Source organism: Salarias fasciatus, chromosome 17, assembly GCF_902148845.1.
Source record: "Salarias fasciatus chromosome 17, fSalaFa1.1, whole genome shotgun sequence".
In the NCBI taxonomy this organism is placed as follows: domain Eukaryota; kingdom Metazoa; phylum Chordata; class Actinopteri; order Blenniiformes; family Blenniidae; genus Salarias; species Salarias fasciatus.
In genome coordinates, this window is record NC_043761.1 from 476,443 (window position 1) to 504,338 (window position 27,896).

At 54.5% G+C, this 27,896-nt stretch overlaps 2 protein-coding genes across 4 annotated transcripts; one reads left to right on the top strand and one right to left on the bottom strand.

Annotated features, from left to right (window-relative positions):
- Positions 1-41: 41 nt before the first annotated feature.
- On the bottom strand, positions 42-18,681 carry rab3ip (RAB3A interacting protein (rabin3)). The gene is made up of 12 exons (XM_030113563.1): positions 18,529-18,681; positions 10,669-10,785; positions 10,322-10,479; positions 8,295-8,463; positions 6,036-6,131; positions 4,094-4,171; positions 3,376-3,582; positions 1,245-1,373; positions 1,048-1,160; positions 619-718; positions 451-520; positions 42-324 (listed from the first exon to the last, which is right to left on the bottom strand). Exons 2-12 carry the CDS (start codon positions 10,756-10,758, stop codon positions 242-244), a joined length of 1,293 nt encoding a protein of 430 aa, XP_029969423.1. The 5' UTR covers positions 10,759-10,785; positions 18,529-18,681; the 3' UTR covers positions 42-241.
- Positions 18,682-20,480: 1,799 nt separating this feature from the next.
- LOC115404551 (proline and serine-rich protein 2) lies at positions 20,481-27,469 on the top strand. Of its 3 annotated transcripts, XM_030113939.1 has the most exons (5): positions 20,481-20,607; positions 21,904-22,020; positions 23,103-23,391; positions 24,540-24,964; positions 25,001-27,469. In XM_030113939.1, exons 2-5 carry the CDS (start codon positions 21,940-21,942, stop codon positions 26,036-26,038), a joined length of 1,833 nt encoding a protein of 610 aa, XP_029969799.1. In that variant the 5' UTR covers positions 20,481-20,607; positions 21,904-21,939; the 3' UTR covers positions 26,039-27,469. The 3 variants fall into 3 exon arrangements, with proteins under 3 accessions (XP_029969799.1, XP_029969796.1, XP_029969797.1); XM_030113936.1 differs by having other exon boundaries at positions 24,540-27,469; XM_030113937.1 differs by having other exon boundaries at positions 23,106-23,391; positions 24,540-27,469.
- Positions 27,470-27,896: the final 427 nt, after the last annotated feature.

Consider the following 27,896-nt stretch of genomic DNA (forward strand, 5'->3'; position numbering starts at 1 on the left):
GGCTGAGGTGGAGCTGTGGGTGGAGCTGTGGGTGGAGCTGCTACTGTTTCCAGTCTCAGTCTGTCTCTCCTTCTGTCCAAACTGGATTTTAATTAAAAGTGTCTTTAATTTAATGATTGTAGGTTTGTTTTTGTTTTTTTGCTTCGGTGCTTTCAGGAACAGGAGGGGGCGGAGCTCCAGCTCACAGGGGGCGGAGCTCCAACTCAGAGTCTGTTGTGATTGGATGAGCCGTCCGTCCAGGTCACAGCTGGTCTTTGTAGAATCCAAGTTTAGCCAAAGACATTTCTCTCCGGAGCTGCATGACCTCCCAGAACATCTGCTCCACTACACAACGACACAACAGGGTTAAACAACCAGACAGGGTGTGTGTGTGTGTGTGTGTGTGTGTGTGTGTGTGTATGTGTGTGTGTGTGTGTGTGTGTGTGTGTGTGTGTGTGTGTGTGTCCTCACCGTCCTGCTGCTTCACCAGTCCCTGGTGGATGTAACGGATGTAGGTGAAGAAGTTACAAACGACGGTGATCTGAAGGAAGCAGGCAGCAGAACATCAGAGAACCCCATGCAGTGTTCACTGTGTGTGTGTGTGTGTGTGTGTGTGTGTGTGTGTGTGTTGGTACTCACTCTGTATCTGCAGTACGGAGACACGTAGTAATAACTGGACGAGTCTCCAAACTTGATTCTGTGCTTACAGGTTTTTGTCTGACCACTCAGGGCACACTTCCTGTCAGGAGGAAAATCAGGAAGTCACAGGTTCACTTCCTGTCAGGAGGAAAATCAGGAAGTCACAGGTTCACTTCCTGTCAGGAGGAAAATCAGGAAGTCACAGGTTCACTTCCTGTCAGGAGCAGGAAGTCACAGTTTGAGGGGTCACTGAATGGAGCCATGGACTAAAACTTCTGGATGAACCCCCTTTACCCCGACATCTGGACCAGACCCCCCATTCCAGACCCCTCTAGCGGCCTTCCAGTGGGAAGACCGCTGTAGACCCCTGGTCCCTAACCCGGACATCCGAGCCCACGGTAGACCTGAGAGTGTGTCAGTGCGTCTCACTTTGGTCCTCCACACTCCACCGCCGACGCTTTGACCACCGGCAGCGGCTGGAAGCCCACCGGCTCCACGCTCAGGGTGTTCTGCTCCACCGCCTCCAAGATGGCCGACCCCAACTGAGGAGGAGGAGGAGGAAGAGTGAGGCCATCAGAATGAAGGGGGAGGGGTGTGTGTGTGTGTGTGTGTGTGTGTGTGTGTACCTCACTCTTGCTGAAGGTCAAACAGGGGTAGATGTCCTCTCTGTAGACCCGGTCCAGGAAGCTGCAGCTTCGCTCCAGAGTCGGGTCTTCCTTCCAGGTCCTGAACTCACTGAACAGCTGAGAGTCCACCTGGGGGGACAAGACAGGCTGAGACCCGGGTCCTCCAGGGCCTCTCAGTCTCACTGAGACCGAGGTCCTTCATGTCTCAGTTCCAGGCAGGGTCCCTGGTCTGGGTGGGGTCTTGGTTCTGGGTAGGGTCTCTGGTCTGAGTGGGGTCTTGGTTCTGGGTAGGGTCTCTGGTCTGGGCAGAATCTTGGTTCCGGGCGAGGTCTCTGGTCTGGGCCAGAGTCCTGCACGGGTCCAATTTTCAAGACCCGCCCCAGCCCGACCCGGGGACGTACAAACCCGCAACCGAACCGCAAACTCGCGCATCAGCCCGATGAGTACCGCGACCCGATCCGACCCGTTGAAACCCGACCCGCAGCCCGACCCGCAGCCCGACCGGCAGCCCGACCCGGAACCCGACCCGGAACCCGACCCGCAGCCCGACCCGGAACCCGAACCGCAGCCCGACCCGCAGCCCGACCCGCAGCCCGACCCGGAACCCGACCCGGAACCCGACCCGGAACCCGACCCGGAACCCGACCCGAAACCCGACCCGGAACCCGACCCGCAGCCCGACCCGCAGCCCGACCCGGAACCCGACCCGCAGCCCGACCCGGAGCCCGACCCGCAGCCCGACCCGGAACCCGACCCGCAGCCCGACCCGCAGCCCGACCCGGAACCCGACCCGGAACCCGACCCGCAGCCCGACCCGGAACCCGTATTTAAAGCCCTCATGTTGGGCCACAGTGTCTGCATCATGCAGCACTTCGCCACAGTTCAGCTGCCAGCGACTAAACAACACCTGAAGGAAGCAGCTGGACTTCAGTCCTGAATCATCCCCCCTGCTGTTCTTCTGCCACACAACTGGAAAAACACTGGTTTGTTACGTTTAATGCTTTTAAACTTTGAATCTCTTAAAGGGAACTTTAGTGTGTAACAGACTGACTTTCTGTCGTTCAGCAGCTACGAGCTGAGACATGTTTAGAATCCATGGAGGAGAAAAGTAATCCATCAGGGAAACACGGTGATGTCTGAACACTTCAGGAACTTTACAAAGTGATAGTTCTACGTTTTATCCATTTATTTCTCAAATATCTAAATATCAATCAATCAATCAATCAATTTATTTTTGTATAGCCCAGCATCACAACTGACAGCTGCCTCAGAGGCTTCAAGATGTTACATTGGTCGGTAAAGTAAAAACAGTGAATAAGCATAATGGTAATATGTCAATATTTACAGTAACAAGACAGAATGAAGCAACCACCGCCTTCGACCCTCACATCCGGCAAGAAAACACTCCAGAAACCCAGTGGGAGAAGAAGAGATCTTGGGGAGAACCACAGTCTGGAGGGATCCCTCTCCCAGGGACGGACAGCTTTGGCAACAGCTAGCATGAGACAATAAGAAGTAAAGCCTAGGACAATGTTGAGGACAGTCCGTTGGACTAAATAGCTAGTAACTGTTTGGAAGTGGCGCCTGTCAGACGGCGGCAGACCGTTTGATGCTCTCGTCCAATCACAAACTGTGTTATTAGATGGTGAAACGCGATGAAACAGCTGAGCCAATGACTGTGACAGGAAGCGACCCTCAGAGAGTAAATAATGACCAAGACAGTTTTCTGCACTTTGCTCAACTGACTGAAGCCCGGGACTGGAAGCAGCAGAGCGGCGGCGCTGCAGACGGTCGCAGCAGACGGGTCACGTCACAACGCTTTTATTTTATTTATTATTTTATATTGATTCTCATGAGTCAATCTGCAACCCGCGACCCGACCCGCAAGATATTTTTCCCACCCAGATCCGAACCCGAGAAAAAAAAGCTTTTAAAAACCACCCGCAAATCAGCTGTTTTTGCGGGTACCCGACCCGGTGCAGGACTCTGGTCTGGGCAGAGTCTCAGTTCCCGGGGAGGTCTCTGGTCTGGGTGGGGTCTCGGTTCTGGCCGGGGTCTCTGGTCTGGGCGGGGTCTCGGCTCCAGGTGGGGTCTCGGTTCCGGGGGGGTCCCGGTTCCGGGCGGTTCTCACCTCTCTGCACTCCCGGACCAGGGGCTGAGTGGCCGCCGGGTCGGGCTGCGTCCCCATGATGGCGGACGAGGTGCTCTTGTTCCTGCTGTGGCCCCTCCTGAACGGGGTCTTCCCGGCCCCCGCAGACGGCAGCTCGCCCACGGGGGAGGTGGGCGAGGACAGGACCAGGGTCTTCAGGGCCTGCACCTCCGCCTGGAGGACATCAATCTGAAGACGCAGGGACACAGTACAAGTCCAACATACTGAGCTAGCAGACAGCGGACATGCAGCTAAAATACAGCTAGCACACCGTGAGCACACTGCTAGCATACCGCTAAAATACAGCTAGCATACAGCTAATATACTGCTAACATGCAGCTAGCATGCTTTTAACATCTGCTAACATACAGCTAGCACACCGCCAACATACAGCTAACACACTACAGCTAGCATCAGGTTTGCGGGCGTCACGCTCCGGTACTCCAGATGTTCTCCTCTCGGTCTGAGTCGCCCTGCAGCTCCACCTGGTGGCCTGATGGCTGAACTGCAGCCTCAGCCTCACTTCAAAATACCGTCAAACTCCGTCCAGACGCGCCTCCTCTCAGGAGCGGAGTGGGTTCTGGACTGGACCTGGTTCTGGACTGGATGTGGTTCTGGACTGGACCTGGTTCTGGACTGGATGTGGTTCTGGACTGGACCTGGTTCTGGACCGGATGTGGTGAGAGTGCAGAGCGGTCACCTTTCCCAGAGCCTCCTTCAGCTGCTTCTCAGCGTTGGCTTGTTTGACGTTCGCCTCTCTGACCATCTGATGGGCTTCCTGGAAACAGAGACAGGGGTCAGGAGTGAAACGGACCGAGTGGTCCATGGAGGGTCCGAGTGGTCAACGGAGTGTCCGACTGGTCAACAGAGGGTCCGAGTGGTCAACATCGGGACCGAAGGGTCAACAGAGGGTTCGACTGGTCAACAGAGGGTCCGAAGGGTCAACAGAGGGACCGAAGGGTCAACAGAGGGTCCAATTGGTCAACAGAGGGTCCGAAGGGTCAACAGAGGGACCGGAGGGTCAACAGAGGGACCGGAGGGTCAACAGAGGGTTTGACTGGTCAACAGAGGGTCCGACTGGTCAACAGAGGGACCGACTGGTCAACAGAGGGACCCGAAGGGTCAACAGAGGGACCGAAGGGTCAACAGAGGGTCCGATTGGTCAACAGAGGGTCCAAAGGGTCAACAGAGGGATCGGAGGGTCAACAGAGGGACCGGAGGGTCAACAGAGGGACCGAAGGGTCAACAGAGGGTTTGACTGGTCAACAGAGGGTCCGACTGGTCAACAGAGGGACCGACTGGTCAATAGAGGGACCGAAGGGTCAACAGAGGGTCCGATTGGTCAACAGAGGGTCCGAAGGGTCAACAGAGGGTCCGAAGGGTCAACAGAGGGTCCGAAGGGTCAACAGAGGGACTGACTGGTCAACAGAGGGTCCGACTGGTCAACAGAGGGTCCGACTGGTCAACAGAGGGACCGACTGGTCGACAGAGGGACCGAAGGGTTGACAGAGGGTCCGACTGGTCAATAGAGGGACCGAAGGGTCAACAGAGGGACCGAAGGGTCAACAGAGGGTCCGATTGGTCAACAGAGGGACCGGAGGGTCAACAGAGGGACCGAAGGGTCAACAGAGGGTTCGACTGGTCAACAGAGGGTCCGACTGGTCAACAGAGGGTCCGACTGGTCAACAGAGGGACCGACTGGTCAACAGAGGGACCGAAGGGTTGACAGAGGGTCCGACTGGTCAATAGAGGGACCGAAGGGTCAACAGAGGGACCGAAGTGTCAACAGAGGGTCCGAAGGGTCAACAGAGGGTCCGAAGGGTCAACAGAGGGTCCGAAGGGTCAACAGAGGGACCGGAGGGTCAACAGAGGGACCGAAGGGTCAACAGAGGGTTCGACTGGTCAACAGAGGGTCCGAAGGGTCAACACAGGGACCGACTGGTCAACAGAGGGACCGAAGGGTCAACAGAGGGTCCGATTGGTCAACAGAGGGACCGGAGGGTCAACAGAGGGTTCGACTGGTCAACAGAGGGTCCGACTGGTCAACAGAGGGACCGACTGGTCAACAGAGGGACCGAAGGGTCAACAGAGGGTCCGAAGGGTCAACAGAGGGTCCGAAGGGTCAACAGAGGGACCGACTGGTCAACAGAGGGTCCGACTGGTCAACAGAGGGACCGACTGGTCAACAGAGGGACCGACTGGTCAACAGAGGGACCGAAGGGTTGACAGAGGGTCCGACTGGTCAATAGAGGGACCAACTGATCCACGGAGGGTCCCAGTTCCACACGCTAAACGACATCAGAGTCGGATCCAAGACCAGGTCTTTAAGTTGGACTTTTCAAGTGGCCAACTGCTACAAACGGAGCTCTGAGGGCAAGAAGTCCAAACTCTGGATCAAAGATCAATGGTGTCCCCCAACATCTGGACCTCTAAAGACCTGCTGCCATGTGGACCCTGGTCTCCCAACATCCTGGATCCTGGACCCCCTTCCTGTGGAGGAATGTTGGGATCCTGGATCCCAACATTCAGGAGACGAGAGGTGGAGGACAGATGGAGGACAGATGGAGAAGTGGAGGACAGATGGAGGACAGACGGAGAACAGACGGAGGACAGACGGAGGACAGACGGAGCAGTGGACCGACCTGGAACAGACTGGCCGTCAGCTCTTCCAGCTCCAGACTGAGTTGATCTCTGACTTTAGACAATCTGTCACACTCCTCATCTTTTAACAGCAGATCCTGACACACACACACACACACACACATATGCACACATGCACACACACACACACACACGCACACACATACACGCACACACACATGCACACACACACACACACATATGCACACACACGCACACACGCGCGCACACACACGTGCACACACACATATGCACACAAGCACACACATACACACGCACGCACAAAAAAATGGAAAATGAACACATGAAAAATGAAAACATGAAATTGATGAAATTAAGAAAAAATTATAAAGACATTTAAAAAAAACTAAATAATGAATAAATTGATAAATAAAGGAACAAACAGATCATGAATATTGCAACGCCCTGACAGGCGCCCCCTGCTGGTGGAGGTTCACAGTCTCCTACGGCAGACCGGTCCTGGTGGGGGGCCAGACGGACAGCAGGCCAAAAGCCCCTTGAGAGAACCTTACGTTGCCAGGTATGGAGCAGCTGGGCCCCACCCTGGACCCGGGCCCACCCTGGAGCCGGGCCCAGCCTGGAGCCACCCTGGACCCGGGCCCAGCCTGGAGCCACCCTGGACCCGGGCCCAGCCTGGAGCCACCCTGGACCCGGGCCCAGCCTGGACCCAGCCTGGAGCTGGGGCCAGGCTGGAGCCACCACCCACTGAGGGAACCATAGCGCTAATGTAAATCATCCTGGGACTCAGAGACTGGCTCTAGGAACCGGCGAGACATACCGTATCGGCCCGAATACAGTAGGACTCTGATTATAAGTTGACCCCTATTTTTCAAATATTTTGTGAAAATAAAAATATATTGAAGACAATAAGGTTACTCATAAAAGAACTTTTTATTGTACAATTATTTAAACCCAAAAACTCACAACAGAGAAAACATTTCACCTGATTTAAGATTAAAAAACATTACTGCAGTATTAAATAAAAATATATTCTCTTTCTCAAAATAAGCCACAATAAGCAACAATTAAGAACCTCAAAGGTTCAATAACTGCATTAATGATGTAAGTAACTTTATAACCATCAAACTCCAGTTCTGTTCAGCTTCATGAACATGAATAACTCAGCCTCCTGGATGCTGGGTTCAGTCTGGCCTGTAGAGAACAGTTCTTCAGAGAGAAAGCAGCAGGTTTCAGCTGCTCTGAGCTTTTATTACTTTCTCCTGAAGGCTGGAAAACTGAGACAAACCAGATAAACATAGAAGTGAACAAACACACAAGATGTACCACAACACACATCACTGTCTGAAAACTAAACCAGTCAGTATTTAAAATCAGAGCCGCTAGCTCAATGCTAACTATTAATGGAAACGCCGTTGACATGCTAACGGAATTAGCATCTGCGTTCAAACTTCAAAACAAACTGACAAACTCACGAGTATCAGTTCCACCTCCATCCTGAACATCAGCTAAGTATACTCGAGTACTGACAGGCAGGTATTCTGGATGCTGTTTGAAATGAAGCTTAGAAAAACCAGCAGCAGCCACACTGCTCAGGCTTCTTCTCTCACTGCTGCAGGCTGACTCTCTGTCCAGCTCACTAGCTCCCCCTAACGGGGGGCGGAGCCACTGCATGGAGCAGAGGCAGTCCAGCTCCCCGGGACTCTGGCTCCATCCAGTCCTCCATCAGAGCTCCACCCCGTTTCTGAGAAAACCATTCCTGGAAAAACATATCGTCTTATATTCGGGCCCAGACGGTATTTGGGCTCACTTCACAAACAGCCTGGACTCTGGAACCCAGCCCCTCCAGAGGAGCCGGACTCTGGAACCCAGCCCCTCCAGAGGAGCCGGACTCTGGAACCCAGCCCCTCCAGAGGAGCCGGACTCTGGAACCCAGCCCCTCCAGAGGAGCCGGACTCTGGAACCCAGCCCCTCCAGAGGAGCCGGACTCTGGAACCCAGCCCCTCCAGAGGAGCTCGAGGGTTCATGGAAGTTGGCCCGGTCCGGATAAGTGGTTGAAGATGGATGGATATCGTCTTCAGAGTTCATCGGTTGTTTTAAAACCTTAAATATTATTTCTAACACTTCATTAGTGATGAGTGAAGTCAGACACACACACACACACACACACACACACACACACACACACACACACACACACACACACACACACACACACACACACAGGCAACAGGAGCCAGGCTCAGGTCAATGTCGCTGGAGGTCAGGTGTCCTCCTCTCACCCTCTGAGCCTTGGCCAGCTCCTCCTTCAGCCTCTCGCAGCCTTTCTCTCGGACCTCCATCACCGACGGGCTGCACAGGCGGGACAGGCCGTCGCTCAGAGCGCCGCACTCGTCCCCGTCCCCGTCCCCCGGGCCGCCGTCCACCGACTCCGCCTCCAGGCCAGGCACGCTGCACAGCACAAGGAATCAGCATCAGTCTCAGGTGAACAAGGAAGAGTCAACAGCTAGCATAGTGTCCAGGAGACAGCAGCGGGCTCTAAAGCTAATGCTAACAGCTAGCATAGTGTCCAGGAGACAGCAGCAGTCTCTAAAGCTAATGCTAACAGCTAGCATAGTGTCCAGGAGACAGCAGCGGTCTCTAAAGCTAATGCTAACAGCTAGCATAGTGTCCAGGAGACAGCAGCAGTCTCTAAAGCTAATGCTAACAGCTAGCATAGTGTCCAGGAGACAGCAGCGGTCTCTAAAGCTAATGCTAACAGCTAGCATAGTGTCCAGGAGACAGCAGCGGTCTCTAAAGCTAACGCTAACAGCTAGCATAGTGTCCGGGAGATAGCAGCGGCCTCTAAAGCTAATGCTAACAGCTAGCATAGTGTCCAGGAGACAGCAGCGGTCTCTAAAGCTAATGCTAACAGCTAGCATAGTGTCCAGGAGACCGCAGCGGCCTCTAAAGCTAATGCTAACAGCTAGCATAGTGTCCAGGAGACCGCAGCGGCCTCTAAAGCTAATGATAACAGCTAGCATAGTGTCCAGGAGACAGCAGCGGCCTCTAAAGCTAACGATAACAGCTAGCATAGTGTCCAGGAGACAGCAGCGGCCTCTAAAGCTAATGCTAACAGCTAGCATAGTGTCCAGGAGACTGCAGCGGCCTCTAAAGCTAAGGCTAACAGCTAGCAAATTGTCCAGGAGACAGCAGCGGCCTCTAAAGCTAACGATAACAGCTAGCATAGTGTCCAGGAGACAGCAGCGGCCTCTAAAGCTAATGCTAACAGCTAGCATAGTGTCCAGGAGACTGCAGCGGCCTCTAAAGCTAACGATAACAGCTAGCATAGTGTCCAGGAGACAGCAGCGGCCTCTAAAGCTAACAATAACAGCTAGCATAGTGTTCAGGAGACAGCAGCGGCCTCTAAAGCTAAGGCTAACAGCTAGCAAATTGTCCAGGAGACAGCAGCGGCCTCTAAAGCTAACGATAACAGCTAGCATAGTGTCCAGGAGACAGCAGCGGCCTCTAAAGCTAATGCTAACAGCTAGCATAGTGTCCAGGAGACCGCAGCGGCCTCTAAAGCTAACGCTAACAGCTAGCATAGTGTCCAGGAGATAGCAGCGGCCTCTAAAGCTAACGCTAACAGCTAGCATAGTGTCCAGGAGACCGCAGCGGCCTCTAAAGCTAACGCTAACAGCTAGCATAGTGTCCAGGAGACCGCAGCGGCCTCTAAAGCTAACAATAACAGCTAGCATAGTGTCCAGGAGACAGCAGCGGTCTCTAAAGCTAATGCTAACAGCTAGCATAGTGTCCAGGAGACCGCAGCGGCCTCTAAAGCTAACGCTAACAGCTAGCATAGTGTCCAGGAGACCGCAGCGACCTCTAAAGCTAACAATAACAGCTAGCATAGTGTCCAGGAGACAGCAGCAGTCTCTAAAGCTAATGCTAACAGCTAGCATAGTGTCCAGGAGACAGCAGCGGCCTCTAAAGCTAATGCTAACAGCTAGCATATTGTCCAGGAGACTGCAGCGGCCTCTAAAGCTAAGGCTAACAGCTAGCAAATTGTCCAGGAGACAGCAGCGGCCTCTAAAGCTAATGCTAACAGCTAGCATAGTGTCCAGGAGACTGCAGCGGCCTCTAAAGCTAACGATAACAGCTAGCATAGTGTCCAGGAGACAGCAGCGGCCTCTAAAGCTAACAATAACAGCTAGCATAGTGTTCAGGAGACAGCAGCGGCCTCTAAAGCTAAGGCTAACAGCTAGCAAATTGTCCAGGAGACAGCAGCGGCCTCTAAAGCTAACGCTAACAGCTAGCGCAGCGTGGCTACCTTCCATTGTGGCTGAGTCGCGGCGTGGAGTAGACGGGCTGTGTGGGCAGCCGGTCGGCCTGCAGCCCAGCAGGGGGCGCTCCCAGGGAGTGTGTGCGGTACAGGGTGGTGGGAGGAGCACTGTGGCGGGGCGGGGGGCGCTGCTGCTCCGCCTGGTTCTGCCAGAAGAGCGAGAAACGTTCCGCAGAAAGGAGCAGAGTCAGGATGAGGAGAACTATGAGAACATGCTGAAATGGACAAGGAGAAGACAGAGCAGACGGGTGGAGACAGACGGGTGGAGACAGACGGGTGGAGACAGACGGGTGGACTCGGGCTCCTCCTCGTCTCCTCCTGAAGGTTGGGTTCACCTGCAGGTCCGGCGTGGTGGGAGACGCCAGGTTGACCTCCTGGAAACCCTCCAGAGTCTCAGCGTCGGTCGGAGCGCTGCTGCAGGCCATGGCAGCTGCTGCCAGACATCATACACACTGCACACACACACACACACACACACACACACACACACACACACACACACACACACACACACACACACACACACACACACACACACACACACACACACACACACACACACACACACACACACACACACACACACACACACACACACACACACACACACACACACAGTCGTTAGCCTACAGCACCTTCAAACAGTTTGGGCTCAAGTTGAAGTTTCCAGAAAGACAATCAGACACCGAAGACCAGCAGGTGGACCGGGTGGACCGGGTGCACTAGATGGACCCAGCAGACCTTGGACTGGCCTCCAGCTGAGTTCAGGGACAGGTTATCTAGAACATTCTCACTGGTCCATTTGATCAGAGAACCCTGTTCCAGGATCAGATAAAATCAGCGTCCATCGTCTTGGTGCCACCTGTCCTCTTCAGGGTGGCAGGTCCCCCTCCACCCTGGACATGTCCCCCTCCACCCTGGACATGTCTCCCGCCTGAGACACACACACACGGAGGAAGCCAGAAAACCCACGCACACATGGGGGAGAACATGCAAACTCCACAGAGAGGAGGCCCGGCTCGGGGCTTGAACCCGGGACCTTCATGCTGTGAGGCAAGAGCGCTAACCACTGCCCCAAATATCAGCATGTGCCGATATGAAAAGTTGATATCACAATACTGGCGGCCCAAAATATCACGATTCACGATATTATCGCGATGTTGGAGCGTTGCTGCTAATGAGGGCCGGGCGGAACCCTGTTGTAATTGAAAGGATTTTTTTTTTTTTTTTAATTTTCCCATTATGTGAAAGTGCCGCTGCAGCCCAAACCGTACATGGGACCAAACCACGGTCCGACGGACGACGCAAAAAATCAAACGAGTCCGCCACCAGGTGGCGCTATAGGCCACATAAAAGTGTTTTGGTCTGTAACTCCCACCCCGTGTGTCGCACATCAAAAAATGTATATCCCCAGATTCCCTGAGTTAGTGGGCTAGGCCACGCCCATTTCCGCCTAGAGTTTTTTTTTCCGCTAGATCGCAAAAACTGAAAAATATATTTTTTCGAACTCCTCCTAGGGGATTTGTCCGATCCGCAAGAAAAGTGTCATATAAAGTCTTCCGTAGGGTCTGACCTGAAGTTATCAAAAGAATTTTGCTACGACGAAATATGCTCAACGTGGGCTGGACTAAACTTTGCCAGCTGGCTAGCTAAACACAAAGATTCACTGATCTTGGTCGTAATAAATGCTAACACCACCAAACTTGAGATGCTTGGTTGCCATGTGACTGTGGGTCGATCAGCTCATTTTTGTGAACATTGGCCACTAGGTGGCGCTCTAAAGATAAGAAATTTATATCTCCTAAACGGCATCACCGATTTTTACAAAACCTGGTAACTGTGACCCTAATTTTTTCCTGAGGCAATATCTAGAAGTTTATCACGATTGGTTAAAGTGGGCATGGCCTATTAATGCAGCTAAAACACAAAACTCAACATTTTTTTCAGCTCAATAATTATACTGGGGACTGTGAAATTCACAGGCTATGTTGAGAACAGTACACAGATGACTCAAAAAAAACTGTGTGCCTCCTCCACTAGGTGGCGCTATAACCAGTTTTGGGCTATAACTCCCAAACTTTATGACGCACATTCAAAAAACGTACATCCTCAGATTCCCTGAGAAGAACTGAATCATTCGGGCTAGGCCACGCCCATTTATGCCTTTAGTTTTTTTCGATAGATAACAAAACACATATATTTACGAACTCGTCCTAATGGCTTTGTCCAATCTGCGTGAAAATCAGCAGAGAAAGTCTTCCGTAGGGTCTGACCTGAAGTTATCAAAAGAATTTTGCTACGACGAAATATGCACAACGTGGGCTAGACTAAACTTTGCCAGCTAGCTAGCTAAACACAAAGTTTCACTGATCTTGGTCGTAATAAATGCTAACACCACCAAACTTGAGATGCTTGGTTGCCATGTGACTGTGAGTCTATCAGCACATTTTGGTGAACATTGGCCACTAGTTGGCGCTATAACTCATGAAAACGCATTTTGACCCATAATTTTTACATGTTAAATCACATCTTCTTAAACTTAATATCAACATGTTCCCTTAGCACAGTGGCATCATGGGACATAGGCCACGCCCACTTCTGCTACTAAATCACTAAAAAAAGGCGAATAAACAGGCATAGTTCATGTTAGGGGTAGTAACCAATAAAGGTGTAGTAACCAACAGTCGCCACACGGTGGAGTTTACTGTTTGTGAGCAGTGTCTGTGATGAAAGCAGGCTTTGTCGGTGTGAACTGAGAGATTGCAAATGAACAACTTCATGAATCTTTTTGTGACAAAGAAGTATCTGGTCCAATAGGCTCTATTCACAACTCAACCACTTCCTGAACTTCAGGAGGCTCCTTGTTTCCTGTCTTTCGTGATCGGATGAGCTGATTAATACAGGTGTGTCTGAAGTTGTTACAGAGGTCAGACACACCTGCATTAATCAGCTTGTCCTATCATGAAAGACAGGAAACAAGGAAAATCCTGAAGTTCAGGAAGTGATGAAGTTGTGCATCAGAGGAAAATCAGAGTTGTAGAAATGACTGGAAAGTCAAGAGAGCCATGACATTATATTCTTTACAAGAGCATGTAACACTCTGACCTCAACTGTATTGTGTTTACAATGTCAGACTGTCTTTTTTCACTGACAATATTAAAACCAACCTGTGTGTCTACTCAGTGACCTGACATGACTAAAACCAAGCAGCAACTCATGGGAGGAACTTGGTGTCTGAAAGACGGACGGAAACAGCATGATCTCTGAGTAATTTACTCTTTTCAAAGCAGTTTCTGTGTGGTTAAAACTTCAGAGTTCTCAACACTGAACTCGATTCACTTCTGTGTGATTCAGCCAGAGGCTGTGCGTTAACTTTGGTCAGAATTGGTGAAAAGGGGGGGCAGCAAACAGAGACATCAAGTGACGTGAAAGTTGATCAGAGTTGCACTACGTATGGTGAGCGTGGCGTGGGCCTTGCTGGAGGGGGTTAAAAGTCGGCTCGTGTCCCGACGCCCGCCCCGAGCCCGCGGTCCCTCGTGGCGAGCTTCTCCGGGCTCCGCGTTGCGCCGGAGGCTTGGCCCTATCAGCACTGCTTGCAGTTCTAGTTCTATTGAAAATACCCAAAAACACTGAAATCCGTCAACATGTCAACAACACTGCATTTTAACACACCTGAGCAAGTTCTGATCAGGTCGAGGGGAAAAATGAAACTTTCACTCTCAACTATTTTTATTTTTTTTCTTTCCAGATTCCACATTGAAAAACACCATGATAACAATGAAGCAGCCATGAAGCTGCCGCTGGCTGCTGGACTACAGCCGGACTACAGCCGGACTACAGCCGGACCAGGTGTCATGAGACCAGCGTGAAGCACACAGATTTCAGGGTTCAGTTTGGACAGAACCAGGAGAACCCTTCATTCCGCCATGTGGAGACCAACCTGTGCCAAACTGTACGAAGTGGGTTTGGAACTTATTTTGAAGGAATCTGACTGTAGAATACTTTTAATTTCCACGACAGGAGCCTGGATGCACGCCGCGCAGCCTGTGGCTCGGACATTTAGCCACCGTTATACGATTCTGCAGTTTTTCTGCAGAAACTTGGCAGAAACCTACAAGTGTGCAGAGTATAAAATACTTTTTAATAAATGACTGAGCCATAACATTTAGTTTCCAACTGAAATATATTTATAATAATAAAATCAATACAAAAAAAGACAATTATATGACAGGGACAACAAAAAACTCCCTTTGCAACAAGTAAACACATCAAGACAAAAGCAAACCGTGTGCAGTGAGCTGTAGAAACAGTGCAGACGAACGTGAACGTTTCAGAAGAAAAAACTGCCGAATGTCACAAACGATCACCGGCTGCCACTTCCGCGCGTCTCGCTCTGCCGCTGCGTCTAGAGCCAAGATGGCGGCGGCGCTCGTACGGTTACGCTCAAAGATGTCTCCCAGCTGGATGACGCCTCGGTCACGTGTAACGTATCGCCAGACGCAGAACGTCAACAAACTTTATCTAAACTCCCAAGACTAACGACAGGCCCACCAGATGGCGACGGCGACATTCAGGCGCACAGCGCTCTCTCGCTGCTGCCGAGCGGGACGAGGTTCGGTCTGTCGGACCGGGACCGGCGGACGGCGACCACGACACGGTCAGGACACGACACACGGCGTCCGGCCGAACCGCTGAGGTTTGGTGAAGAAGTGAGAGAAAATGATCTGAGCTGCTGCTGTGAGACGCGAAGCCGGGTTCTGGCTGGTTCTGGTCCCGACGGGAGGCGGCGGCTCAGAAGATTCTGCCTGCCCGTTCTGGTTCCATGGCGGCCCCGCGGGGTGGGAGGACCAGACGGGTCTGGTTCTGTGGCGTCTTGGTTCTGGAGGTGCGCTGAGGGGGCGGGCCAGCGTGCGTCGGCCCGTTTCTACCACCCGGGCATAAAAGGACCCTCTTTCAGGTTTTTCTCTGGATGTGGGACTTGGTGGTTTGCAGAAGCCTTGACCCCCTGGTCCAGACCAGCAGCTGCTGGTTTCAGTCACGGCCGGTCTCCACATGGAACAGACGATCTGGGCCACGCCGTGAACCGCCATCATATCGTGACCCGGCACGCCCCGACCCCCCGGCCCCGCCACAGACCCAGGGCGAAGGACCAGACCTCCAGAGACCGCACAGACCCCGCCACAGCGGGGTCTACACTGGACTGGCTCAGCTGGGGCGCCGTCCTCATGATCCAGGACAGGACTAGACCCGTCCTCATGATCCAGGACCGGACTAGACCCGTCCTCATGATCCAGGACCGGACTAGACCCGTCTTCGTGGTCCAGGACCGGACTAGACCCGTCTTCGTGGTCCAGGACCGGACTAGACCCGTCTTCGTGGTCCAGGACCGGACTAGACCCGTCTTCGTGGTCCAGGACCGGACTAGACCCGTCTGTGTGACCAGCAGTCAGGGACGGACAGCGGCTGAAACTCCGCCCCCTCCTGACCCGGCCAACCCCTGCTCGTCTCCTCCAGCCGTCTCCATGGCGACCGGTCCCGGCGAGCCCGGAGTAACAGGACCCCGCGGAGCTGCTGGTGGAGGATCGGGTTACTCCGGCTGCTTTGGCGGCGTCCTCATGTCCTCATGTCCTCATGTTCTCATGTCCTCATGTTCTCATGTTGTCCCGCTGTCCCTGCCGTCTCGTCAGTCAGGAGACACTCAGGACAGGACACAGAGACAACCGAATTCACAAACCCTGTTCTCATCCTGCCAGAAGACCCAGTGAGGAGCCCTGAGGGACGCCGGCAGGATCCGGCTCTGGCCTGAAGGTCACGTTCTGAGGGAACTGAGAGGACCAGGACTGAGAGGACCAGGATTGAGAGGACCAGGACTGAGAGGACCTGGACTGAGAGCACCAGGACTGAGAGGACCAGGACTGAGAGGACCTGGACTGAGAGCACCAGGACTGATGACGCCTCGAGACCAGAGAGTCAGAAACCAAGACCCTCTGAGGTGGACTAGAGCCGTGAATGAGGGATCACCAACAGAACCTCAATCACATCTGATCCATTGATCTAATGAGAACCTGGACCCAGTGGGTTCAGGAGGTTCCTGCCATGTGGATTCGGCTCCTGGTTCTGCTCCACTTCTGTCCTTTCTGTCAAATAATGTTCCAGAACTCGGCGTTGCTGACCAACGTCTCGCTCCTCGTCTACGAACTCAGGAAGTGTCCCTGTCTGTCCTCCGTCCCCTCTCTGTCCCCTCTCTGTCCCCTCTCTGTCCCCTCTCTGTCCCCTCTCTGTCCCCTCACCCCAACCGCTCAGCACAGAGCCTCCTGATCCTGATCCTGCAGGGTTCTCCTCTGGTCCTGGTCCTGCAGGGTTCTCCTCTGGTCCTGGTCCTGCTGGGTTCTCCTCTGGTCCTGGTCCTGGTCCTGCAGGGTTCTCCTCTGGTCCTGGTCCTGCTGGGTTCTCCTCTGGTCCTGGTCCTGCTGGGTTCTCCTCTGGTCCTGGTCCTGGTCCTGCAGGGTTCTCCTCTGGTCCTGGTCCTGCAGGGTTCTCCTCTGGTCCTGGTCCTGGTCCTGGTCCTGGTCCTGCAGGGTTCTCCTCTGGTCCTGGTCCTGGTCCTGCAGGGTTCTCCTCTGGTCCTGGTCCTGGTCCTGGTCCTGCAGGGTTCTCCTCTGGTCCTGGTCCTGCAGGGTTCTCCTCTGGTCCTGGTCCTGGTCCTGCAGGGTTCTCCTCTGGTCCTGGTCCTGGTCCTGCAGGGTTCTCCTCTGGTCCTGGTCCTGCAGGGTTCTCCTCTGGTCCTGGTCCTGGTCCTGGTCCTGGTCCTGGTCCTGCAGGGTTCTCCTCTGGTCCTGGTCCTGGTCCTGCAGGGTTCTCCTCTGGTCCTGGTCCTGCAGGGTTCTCCTCTGGTCCTGGTCCTGGTCCTGGTCCTGCAGGGTTCTCCTCTGGTCCTGGTCCTGGTCCTGCAGGGTTCTCCTCTGGTCCTGGTCCTGCAGGGTTCTCCTCTGGTCCTGGTCCTGGTCCTGGTCCTGCAGGGTTCTCCTCTGGTCCTGGTCCTGCAGGGTTCTCCTCTGGTCCTGGTCCTGCAGGGTTCTCCTCTGGTCCTGGTCCTGGTCCTGCAGGGTTCTCCTCTGGTCCTGGTCCTGCAGGGTTCTCCTCTGGTCCTGGTCCTGGTCCTGCTGGGTTATCCTCTGGTCCTGGTCCTGGTCCTGCAGGGTTCTCCTCTGGTCCTGGTCCTGGTCCTGGTCCTGCAGGGTTCTTCCTTCCCCCAGTCTCTTCTTGCTCGTGCGGTTCTGCTGGTTCTCTGTCGGTCTCTGGACAGGACTTGCTGTAATTGACGCTTTATAAAGCGGTTAGTGTGGGTCGGGTTAGTTGGGGTTGGGTTAGTTAGGTTAGGGTTAGTTAGATTAAGGTTAGTTGGGTTAGGATTAGTTAGTTAAGGCTAGTCTGAGGAGAGCTGAACTCCAGACTGAACTCGGCTGCTGTTAGCTTAGCGGGCTAGCCGCGGCTCGCAGGCGGCTGAGCCGTCGGAGCGTCCCGGTGTGGTTCCGGCTGTCGTGTCTCCACTGCCGTGGAAGACGTCCGGCAGCGGCCGACACTGCCCCGGTGTCCCCGGTGTCTCCGGTGTCCCCGGTGTCTCCGGGCTGGAAACGTTGACGGGGTTAGCTAGCTGAGGCTAACCCAGCGGACAGCCGCTTCATTCGGAGGGTTTGTTTTGGCTGTTTGCAGTCGAACGGCCTGCCGTGGTCAGAACCGGAGGATGACCCGGTCAGTCCTCCGTGGTCAGAACCGGAGGATGACCCGGTCAGTCCTCCGTGGTCAGAACCGGAGGATGACCCGGTCAGTCCTCCGTGCGCCTCGTTTTAAACGGAGATGAAAAAAAAATGTCTCAAATCCGAAACGGGGAGGATTACTGCTGAGCAGACGACGTTTCCATCATCGGACACCGCACACCTGCGCGCGAGCCGCTTGAAAGGGTGACTGGCAGCACCTAAATTCAAATCCGTCACAATTTAAGAAAGCATGTAGAATAATCTGGATCAAATACTAAGACGGAACGTGAGCTCGTGTGAGGGAACAGATGGAACCCCCGGACCCTGTCCGATAATGGGCACAGCCCATGCATGGAGCCGACAGAAGCCAGCGAGCTCCGCAGGAGACTTCGCTGCAACTTGAGGAGAGAACGAGCGGCTCGCTGGGAGAAAACTCACCGGAACTCCGCAGGGTGCCGCGGCCGCGGCGATCCGTGTGTCCTGGTCCCGGTAACGAGGTGGAATTATCCTCAAAACAAACAAGCGAGCAGCCGGGTGTACAGGATGGAGCCGCGGGGCGCGTTCAGGGCGGCTCGGAGAGCAGACAATCACACACTGGAAGCGCTCCGTCAGAGTGGTGCGTTCAAGGAGACTCGGAGAACGGACAAAACACAAAGGGAGCGAGACTTCAGGTGCGTTCTGGTGCGGTCAGGTGATGCTGAAACATGATACTCTACATTACCAAGGTTCCACCAGGAGAAAAACTTATACGGATTCCAGAAGGGTCCGTCCATCCTGTTCTGGGTTTCTGGAGACAGCCTCGGCTTACGATGGACGAGGAGGACGCCAGGGGCCGGGAGCTCCAAGCCCAGGCCCAGGACCAGGATTTATCCTGTGGAACTGATCTGCTCCAGACCAGGACCAGGACCAGGACCAGGATTTATTCTAAATTACTGTAATAAATCAATAAACCCCATTAAAAAGCTACTTATTTGTGATGTTCTGTAGTCTGAACCTGGACGTTACTGAAGAGGCTGTGACCAGCAGGGGGCGCCATAAACCACCAAATCAGTCCAATCCAGTCAAATCACTCACTGACATGTTCATGATCATCGTCATCATCCTCATCTTCATCATCACCATCATCTTCATCACCACCATGATCATTATCTTCATCACAATCATCATCATTATTTTTATCATCGTCCCCATTATAATCATCTTCGTCATCATCTTCATCATTATCATCATCTTCATCTTCACCTTCGTCACCAGACATCTAACAGACTTGTTTTGTTTTTTGTTTTTTTGTTTTTTTAATTAAATGATGATAGAGGTTGGATGTACTGATCAGGTTGGATGAAGGTTGGATGTACTGATCAGGTTGGATGAAGGTTGGATGTACTGATCAGGTTGGATGAATCGTTGAAAATTCAGTTTAATGACTCAGTTTTAAATTTCTGAAGTTTGGTAAAATGTTTGGAGATTCACTGCAGAGGACAGTCCACTTGGTCCGCCCTCTTAACTCCGCTTTGATGGCGAGCACATCAGCCGCTATGCTTAGCTCACCAGCCACCATGTTGGCACATCAGCCGCCATGTTTGGAACATCAGCCTCCATGTTTGGCACATCAGCCGCCATGTTTGGAACATCAGCCACCATGTTTGACACATCAGCCGCCATGTTTGGCACATCAGCTGCCATGTTGGCACATCAGCCGCCATGTTTGGAACATTAGCCACCATGTTGGCACATCAGCCGCCATGTTTGGAACATCAGCCGCCATGTTGGCACATCAGCCGCCATGTTTGGAACATCAGCCACCATGTTTGACACATCAGCCACCATGTTTGGAACATCAGCCGCCATGTTTGGCGCATCAGCCGCCATGTTGGCACATCAGCCGCCATGTTTGGCACATCAGCTGCCATGTTGGCACATCAGCCGCCATGTTTGGCACATCAGCCGCCATGTTTGGCACATCAGCTGCCATGTTCAGTTGCCAGCCAGCCGCAGGAGGCCTCTCGGCCCTCCGGGACAGATTCGGCGTTTGACCATGTTTTCGGTCGACTGTGTGAGTTTCCAGTTTCTCGCTGGAGGTTTTCGCCTCCATCTGGAGTCCTGGTGTATTTTCACCTTTACACGTGTTCTTGGTTCCGTGGCGAGGAGGAGGAGGGAGCCCTTCTCTGGTCTGAGGCTTGTGGTTTCAGAGTGTGTGTGACAGTCAGGGTGTGTTCTGCAGAAAAATGCTGCGGGTTCAACCAGTCACGTGACCACAAGGGAACAGAGCTCAAATGTCCCACTGTCTGTGAACTCGCCTCAGGTGTGTGTCATTCCCGGCACACCTGAAATACACACACAGACGCGCGCGCGCGCGGCTGTGGGCGGAGCCAGCCTCGGAGTTTGGTTCGTGCGTAACGCAGCGCGGCTCTTTACGCACGCAGACCTCAGGGAGCGCAGCAGCACGAGCGCAGAAAGCGGCCGAGGCAGAGGCGGAGGAGGATCAGCCGCTCGAGCTTCAGGAACCCGGGAGGATGGGTGAGTGACGAGCCAGCTCCAGCTCCGAGGCTCTGAGGTCCTCTGGGGGACTCTGGGGGACTCTGGGGGACTCTGGGGGACTCTGGGGGACTCTGGGTAGGAGGGGGGTCCGGGCTCAGCGGTGATCTGATCCACTGAACTCCATGAAGGAGGTTTTCTCTGAGCTGGATCTGCGAACCCGGGTCTTTCTGTTGGGACCCTTTCCTCCTCCTCAGGTTGTTTGGTTCATGTTTTCAGACAGAAAAGGTGAAAGGATGAGCTGACTGGAGATGAAATGGTGAATATTTAAATCGGTGTTAAGCAGTCGGAAGAGTCCAGGAGAGTCTGAAACCGGAACGCTGATCTGAGGAACCGATCTCTTCAGGAACTGATCCGATCGGGGCTCAAACGCAGCAGCCGATCTGGAACTAAGACCAGGACCCAGGAGTCCCAGAGCCTGTCACCCAGAGGAGTGATTGATGAGGCTGGCCCCGCCCTCTGCAGGTCACAGTGGCCATGGCAGGAAATGACTGAAGGGGTCCAAGAGCAGGACTGCAGGTCTGGAACCCCTGAACCGTCGCTTCAGCCTCACAGACCAGAAGAAAAGCCGCTTCGCTTTGAAAACAACTTTATTTTCAGATTAGAAGAGATTCAGGTTTTACTCCTCATCGGAGACGGAGGCGTGGGCCCGGTCCACTGGTCCCGGTCCACTGGTCCCCCCAGACCCAAAGGTTCCAACAGGAGCAGAAGGTCTCCCGGCCGCGGTTTGAGTCCCGCCGGCCCGGCCGGGCGGAGCAGTGCGTCACAGGATCTGGTTCCACAGCCGCCCTTTCCGGTAGAACCGGTCCATCCGGTGTGGAGCCGTGACGGCAGCACTTTCAGCTGACGGTTCCCTACCTGCACTCACCTCTGACCTCTGACCTCTGACCTCTGCCCTCCACACCACCACAACCTCACCGTGAAGACAGACGCTGGAGGACTCTGGACAGGGTCCCCGGTCTGATCTCCAGTCTGGAAATGTTCCGATTCTGATTCCACTTTCAGAAAGAAACTGAAGTCTGGACTCTCCAGAACCTTTAGTCTCCATAATCCAGATCCTTTAGTCCAGACACTGACTCTGGACCGGGCAGGACCCCCTCTGGACCCCCGGAGACCCCCAGGGCCTGAACCACTGCCTCCCGGTCTGGCTCGCTCTCTGTTCCTCATGTTTGTGATTTTGTGACTGAAGATCAGATGTTTGTTTTGTGACCTTTGACCTTTGAGCAGCAGCTCTCTCTGTCCTAATCCCTCCGTGTCCAAACATCCGTCCTCCTCCAGAAGTCCAAAGGTCGGCTGACCTGTGACGCCGGGGCCATGGACGTCCGTCTGCAGGGCAACTCGCAGCTCCACTTCGCTGTCAACGGGGGCGCCGCCGGTCCCAACGCCAGGCCAGCAGTGAGTACCCCGCCGGGCCACCGCAGACCTGCAGGGACCGCTGCCGGAGGTCATAGGACCACGAGACCTCTGGTGGGACTGAGGTCTCAGAGGTGGACTGAGGTCTCAGAGGTGAACGCATTGGTTGGTCAGCTCCTGGGTCTCGAGGCACCGGGGGGGATGAGGTTCTCCCTGAGTCCCTTCAGTCTCGGGAGTGTGAGACCTCAGTCCTCCTCTGAGTCCTCAGTCCTCCTCTGAGACCTCAGTCCTCCTCTGAGACCTCAGTCCTCCTCTGAGTCCTCAGTCCTCCTCTGAGACCTCAGTCCTCCTCTGAGTCCTCAGTCCTCCTCTGAGACCTCAGTCCTCCTCTGAGACCTCAGTCCTCCTCTGAGACCTCAGTCCTCCTCTGAGTCCTCAGTCCTCCTCTGAGACCTCAGTCCTCCTCTGAGACCTCAGTCCTCCTCTGAGACCTCAGTCCTCCTCTGAGACCTCAGTCCTCCTCTGAGACCTCAGTCCTCCTCTGAGACCTCAGTCCTCCCCTGAGACCTCAGTCCTCCTCTGAGTCCTCAGTCCTCTGAGTCCTCAGTCCTCCTCTGAGTCCTCAGTCTCTGCTTCCTCTAGGAAGACGTGGTGGACTGAGGAGGTCTTGTCCTGGAAGTCTTCCTTCCCCCATCCTCTAATGTCCCCAGTGGAGGACAGCAGCTCCGTCCTCCACTGTAACAGTGCTGCTGGAGACCTGCTCTCCCCCCTGAGGCGCCGGACGGTCTGACAGGAGGTAGTCCTCCTCCATGTCCTCCTGGACTCCTCCAGACCCAGTTCTTCCTCCACAGCCAATCAGACTGTGGTTCTCTGGTCCTGCTGGTTCCTGTCAGCCATTCTGGACTCTAAAGGACTCCGTCTTCAGTCCTTACTTCCTGTCTCCACCACCGGGTTCTGGGGTTCTGCCACCACAGTAGAGGTCTCTGGGCCAGTAGTGGTACCTGGTTCAGCAGTAGTCGCTGGTTCAGCTGTTTGTGGGGGGGGGGGGGGGGGGGGGGGGGGTGGTCTGTAGAACCAGTCCAGATCCCAGAGTTTTAGAAATGACTTGGTTTGTCTTTTGGCAGCAGGACGACACGCTGCACTTCCTGACCCAGGAGGAGAAGGACTGCATCCGGTTCTTTGAGAACACCATCGACTCACTGGAAGAAAACCTCGAGGACGCCAGAACCAGGACCCTGGAGAGACCGCCTGCCAGGGACCACATGGACGGACCGCCCGCCTCCGCCTCCGGCTCCGGCGCCGGGGTCAACACTCCGGCTCCATTCACCAGTAAAGACCAGGACATCATCGACCTGGTCCGCCCAGATCCGGACCTGGTGCCGACCAGAGACCACTTCAGCTTCAGCGGTCCAGGTAGACCTCCAGACCCCCTTCACTTGGTTTCTGGTTCTCTGAATGATCTGAAAGATTTTTCACAACAAAAGTCTTCATCAGCTTTAAAGGAATACTCCGAAGACTTTGGACCCACGCCCGATCCCGATCTCTGACAAAGTGAGACAAGCTCATAAATACCTTTTTTGTGTCTGTGCGTCCAGTGGCTGGATCCCAGCTGTTAGCATCGTAGTTAGCTTAGCTCAATTGCTGGACGTGAAGAGGAGTCAGAGCCAGATTGATGAAAGTGGACAAAATCCTCCTTCAGTGGTCCAGGGGACGGCGTATTAGCACGTGAAGTAAATCCGAAATCATTTTAAAAGACGTGTTTTCTTTTCAATCCGTTAAAATAAAGTTTTGATACACAGACCTGCGCATGGCAGAGCTCTGGAAGGAAATACCAGAGCACAGCGGCTGAGTCTATGGCTGCTGCCGCTGTGCTCCGGTATTTCCTTCCAGAGCTCTGCCATGTGCAGGTCTGTGTATCAAAACTTTATTTTAACTGATTGAAAAGAAAACACGTCTTTTAAAATGTTTTATAGCCATTCGGATTTACTTTACGTGCTAATACGCCGTCCCCTGGACCACTGAAGGAGGATTTTGTCCACTTTCATCAGTCCGGCTCTGACTCCTATTGACTTCCAGCAATTGAGCTAAGCTAACTACGATGCTAACAGCTGGGATCCAGCCACTGGACGCACAGACACAAAAAAGGTATTTATGAGCTTGTCTCACTTTGGATCCACGCCCTATCCCGATCATTGACAAAGTCTTTGGAGTATTCCTTTAAAAAACTGATCCTGAATCTGAACTTAGTGACACAATGTGATCCTGATGAGACTGTCTTGGACTGGACGGACTTCTCAGAACCAGAACTCTTCCGTCATGAGCAGAAACCTTTCGGTCCAGACCGACCGGATTCCTTCTTGCATTCTCGTTCTTTAAAACATCACTAATAAAGTTTCTTCAGGCTGTTTGTGAAACTCGGTTTGAGGCTTTGCTGGATTTCCGGCAGACGGATTTGGTGAAGTCTTGTCTGAGATTCTGACACGTCGGTTCTAGATTCACTTTCAAAGCTGGACCCGGAAACTGGTCTGGAGAGACTTCATTTCCCTTCTTCTTCCTTTCAGACTTCCAGAGTCTGATTCCGGCTCCTGAAAGCCACTTCGAGGTGAAGCCCAGATGGGATCCGGCAGAGGGCTTCTCTCCAGACTACAGTGCGACGGACCCCCATACCTACCACCCCCCCGGCTGCGTCCCCACCCCGGTCCTGATAGCCCAGAAGATAGCCGAGAACCGGGGAGGCGGAGCCTCCGGCGTGGACCCGTCCTCCATCCTCCGTCGCATCAGTCTAGAATCTGACAAACCGCAGGGGGGTCCTCCCACCTCCGCCAAGCCCACCCGGCTACCGGCCAACATCAGCATGGTCCTCGGCAACCGGGACCAGCAGGCCCAGGCCCAGTCCCTGTCCCAGTCCCTGGCCAACGTCAATATTCAAGAGAGGCGGGCGCAGATGCTGGCCAACCTGTCCGGGACGTCCCACCCTCTGCTGCAGGACAACCCGTCCGGGACGTCCCACCCTCTGCTGCAGGACAACCCGTCCGGGACGTCCCACCCTCTGCTGCAGGACAACCCGTCCGGGACGTCCCACCCTCTGCTGCAGGACAACCCGTCTGGGACGTCCCACCCTCTGCTGCAGGACAACCCGTCCGGGACGTCCCACCCTCTGCTGGCGGCGGAGAAGAAGACCCGGAACGTCCCGACTCGCAGCATCTCCTTCAGGGACCCCACACCAGACAAATCCAGGATGGAGGCCCTGTCCAAGCTGGGTCTGAACCGGAGCCGAGCCATGTCTGGGGGTCCCACGCTCTTTGACGGTCCCGATGGAAACTCAGTGAGACCCCCGACGGGTGCAGATGCTGGAGCCAGACTCCTGGATCCCGGTCCTGCCCTGATGCTGGAGACTCCGCCGCCGTCTCTCGGCTACGCCAGGTCTGACGGAAAACCCGAGGTTCTGCGGAGTGATTCCCGAAGGAGCTATGAAGAGGGAAGCCCCCAGCCCAGTCCTTCCCCCACCCCGGCCCCCCAGACCGGCTACCACCCGTCTCCTCTGGACCACAAGCCCGCCGTCTCTCCTCCACCAGAGGTCACCTCCATCGAGATCAACAGCTACGGCGGGAAGTCCATGGTGGTCAACCCTTCTGTGACCCCAAGGAGCGAGTCCTCCGGTTCTCCGACCCCCCCCGACTGCAGAACCGTGTCCATGAGCCGGACCGACCTCCCCGACATCCTCAGCTCCCACATCGACAGGAGCCAGCCGGCCCCCGCCGGACCCGAGCCGCCGCCGGGCCACTTCAGCAGCTACGGCGGGCGGAGCCTGCACATCACCCCCGCCGGCTTCGGGAACCGCCGCCCCGCCCCGCCCCCGGCCCCGAGACCCCCCCGGCACTCCCACCAGGCCCAGGTGACCCAGCAGCTGGCGGCGTCCCGAGCCCTGTCCCCCGATCACAAGCGGAAACCCAACCTGTTCCGGCCCCAGTCCATCACCGTGGAGTTCTGCGGACGAGGACCGACCGACGAGTCGCGCAGGGCGGCGCTGAGGAAGCTGGGGCTGCTGAACGACTCCTGATCCGGGTCAGGCTCCAGACCCGGCCAGCTGTTCACCCTGAAACCCACGATCCACGCAGGACTCGGTGGCACTGCGCACAACTTATCTGAAATACAGAGAGGCGTCCTAACCCTGACCTCTAACCCCTGACCTCTCACCCACAACCCGCAAGCCCCTGACCCCGACCCGAACCCAGGTCTCACTGGAGTCAAGACTTGGCCTTCCTCGTGAACTTTGAGAACCTTCTTGGTTTCCAGGGACAATGGCAACTGAAAACTTTTATTCTGAAAGTCTTTGACCTTTCAGTGGCCGTGGGCTTTTTGGTGAATCCCGCTGCTCTTCATCCAGCGCCCATCTGGACTCTTCACGGCCAACTTCACCCAAGTGTCCAAAGCGACTGTGACCCGGATCCACACCTGCAGTCCAGACCCGGACTTGGGGTCCAGACCCGGACTTGGGGTCCAGACCCAGTCTTGGAGTCCAGACCCGGACCTGGGGTCCAGACCCGGACTTGGGGTCCAGGCCCAGACCTGGGGTCCAGGCCCGGACTTGGGGTCCAGGCCCGGACTTGGGGTCCAGGCCCGGACCTGGGGTCCAGGCCCGGACCTGGGGTCCAGGCCCGGACCTGGGGTCCAGGCCCGGACCTGGGGTCCAGACCCGGACCTGGGGTCCAGGCCCTGAAGGATTCATTTATTGCCGTTGCTGTTGAAAGGGTCTCTGCTGTGTGTGACCTTTGAACCGTGACTCGTCTCATCCCGGGAACAGTCTGGACCCAGACTCGGGGTCTCTGCAGGTTTCTCAGACCTGCACCCGTCGGAGGGATGCCGTGTCTCCTCTGTGAACGAGGCGTTCAGGGTCTCTGTAAATCTCAGCTCTGGTGTTTCTGCAGCTGCAGGTTTTTACTCCTCAGTAAAACCAAACCTGGAACTGGATCACCAAAGCCACAACGGGGAACCCGGTCGCATGAGATGGTCCTGTTGAACATGTGTGTGTGTGTGTGTGTGTGTGCGAGTGTGTGTGAGACTCCGCCCACTGTAGTTCTCTACAGTAACTCTTGAAGTGTGTTTTGTCGACAGACTCCGGTTCTCTGCAGTTCAGCTGCAGTTATTTGAAGTATCTGATGGTGCAAAGATTCAGGGGACGACCCGATGTCCAGAGAGACTGTCCACTACTGGTCTGGACAGGTCCTGGACCAACCCCGGACTGGAGGGACAGCTTGAGGTCTCGATGCTGGTATCTGGTTTGCAGATGGCGGCTCTTCGTACAAATCAGGAAATAAGGGTTGAAACATATTATAATCTGGGAAAGGGGAACATGGTGTCTGGTCCACTTCCTGTCCTGTAGTGTACTTCCTGTCTTCTTCCGTCTTCATTTCCTGTTTCGTGTGACTTCACATTAAAGTCCGGTCATTGAATAAAGAATAAAAACTGCCGTTTGTGTTTCTTCAGAAAACTTGGCTCCTTGTGAAAGTTCCATGTAGAGAAGCAGAAGTCAGTGAGGCTGATGTCAAATTACACACAGAGCTCCTTCATTTGCTCCGGGTCAGACGGACGGCTCCGGTTCGGGGTTCAAAATAACATTTCTAGCACTGGAACCAAAACTTCCTGAGAAACGAAATCGGGCCATCAGCGGGACTGGTAGCAGGAGGATAATGATGTCGGTGTCAAATTACGTCATCATGGGGGCTGTGGGGACGCGGGCGGCTGTGGTTCAGTGGGGAGAGCAGTCGTCCCCAAATCACGGGTTGTGAGTTTGATTCCCGTCTCCCCCGTCTGCGTGTCGAAGTGTCCTTGGGGAAGACGCGTAAGATGACATCTGAAATGATGAACACCTGAAAACGTTCAATCTGCCGCCACAAACGCTCATCCAACCAGGAGCC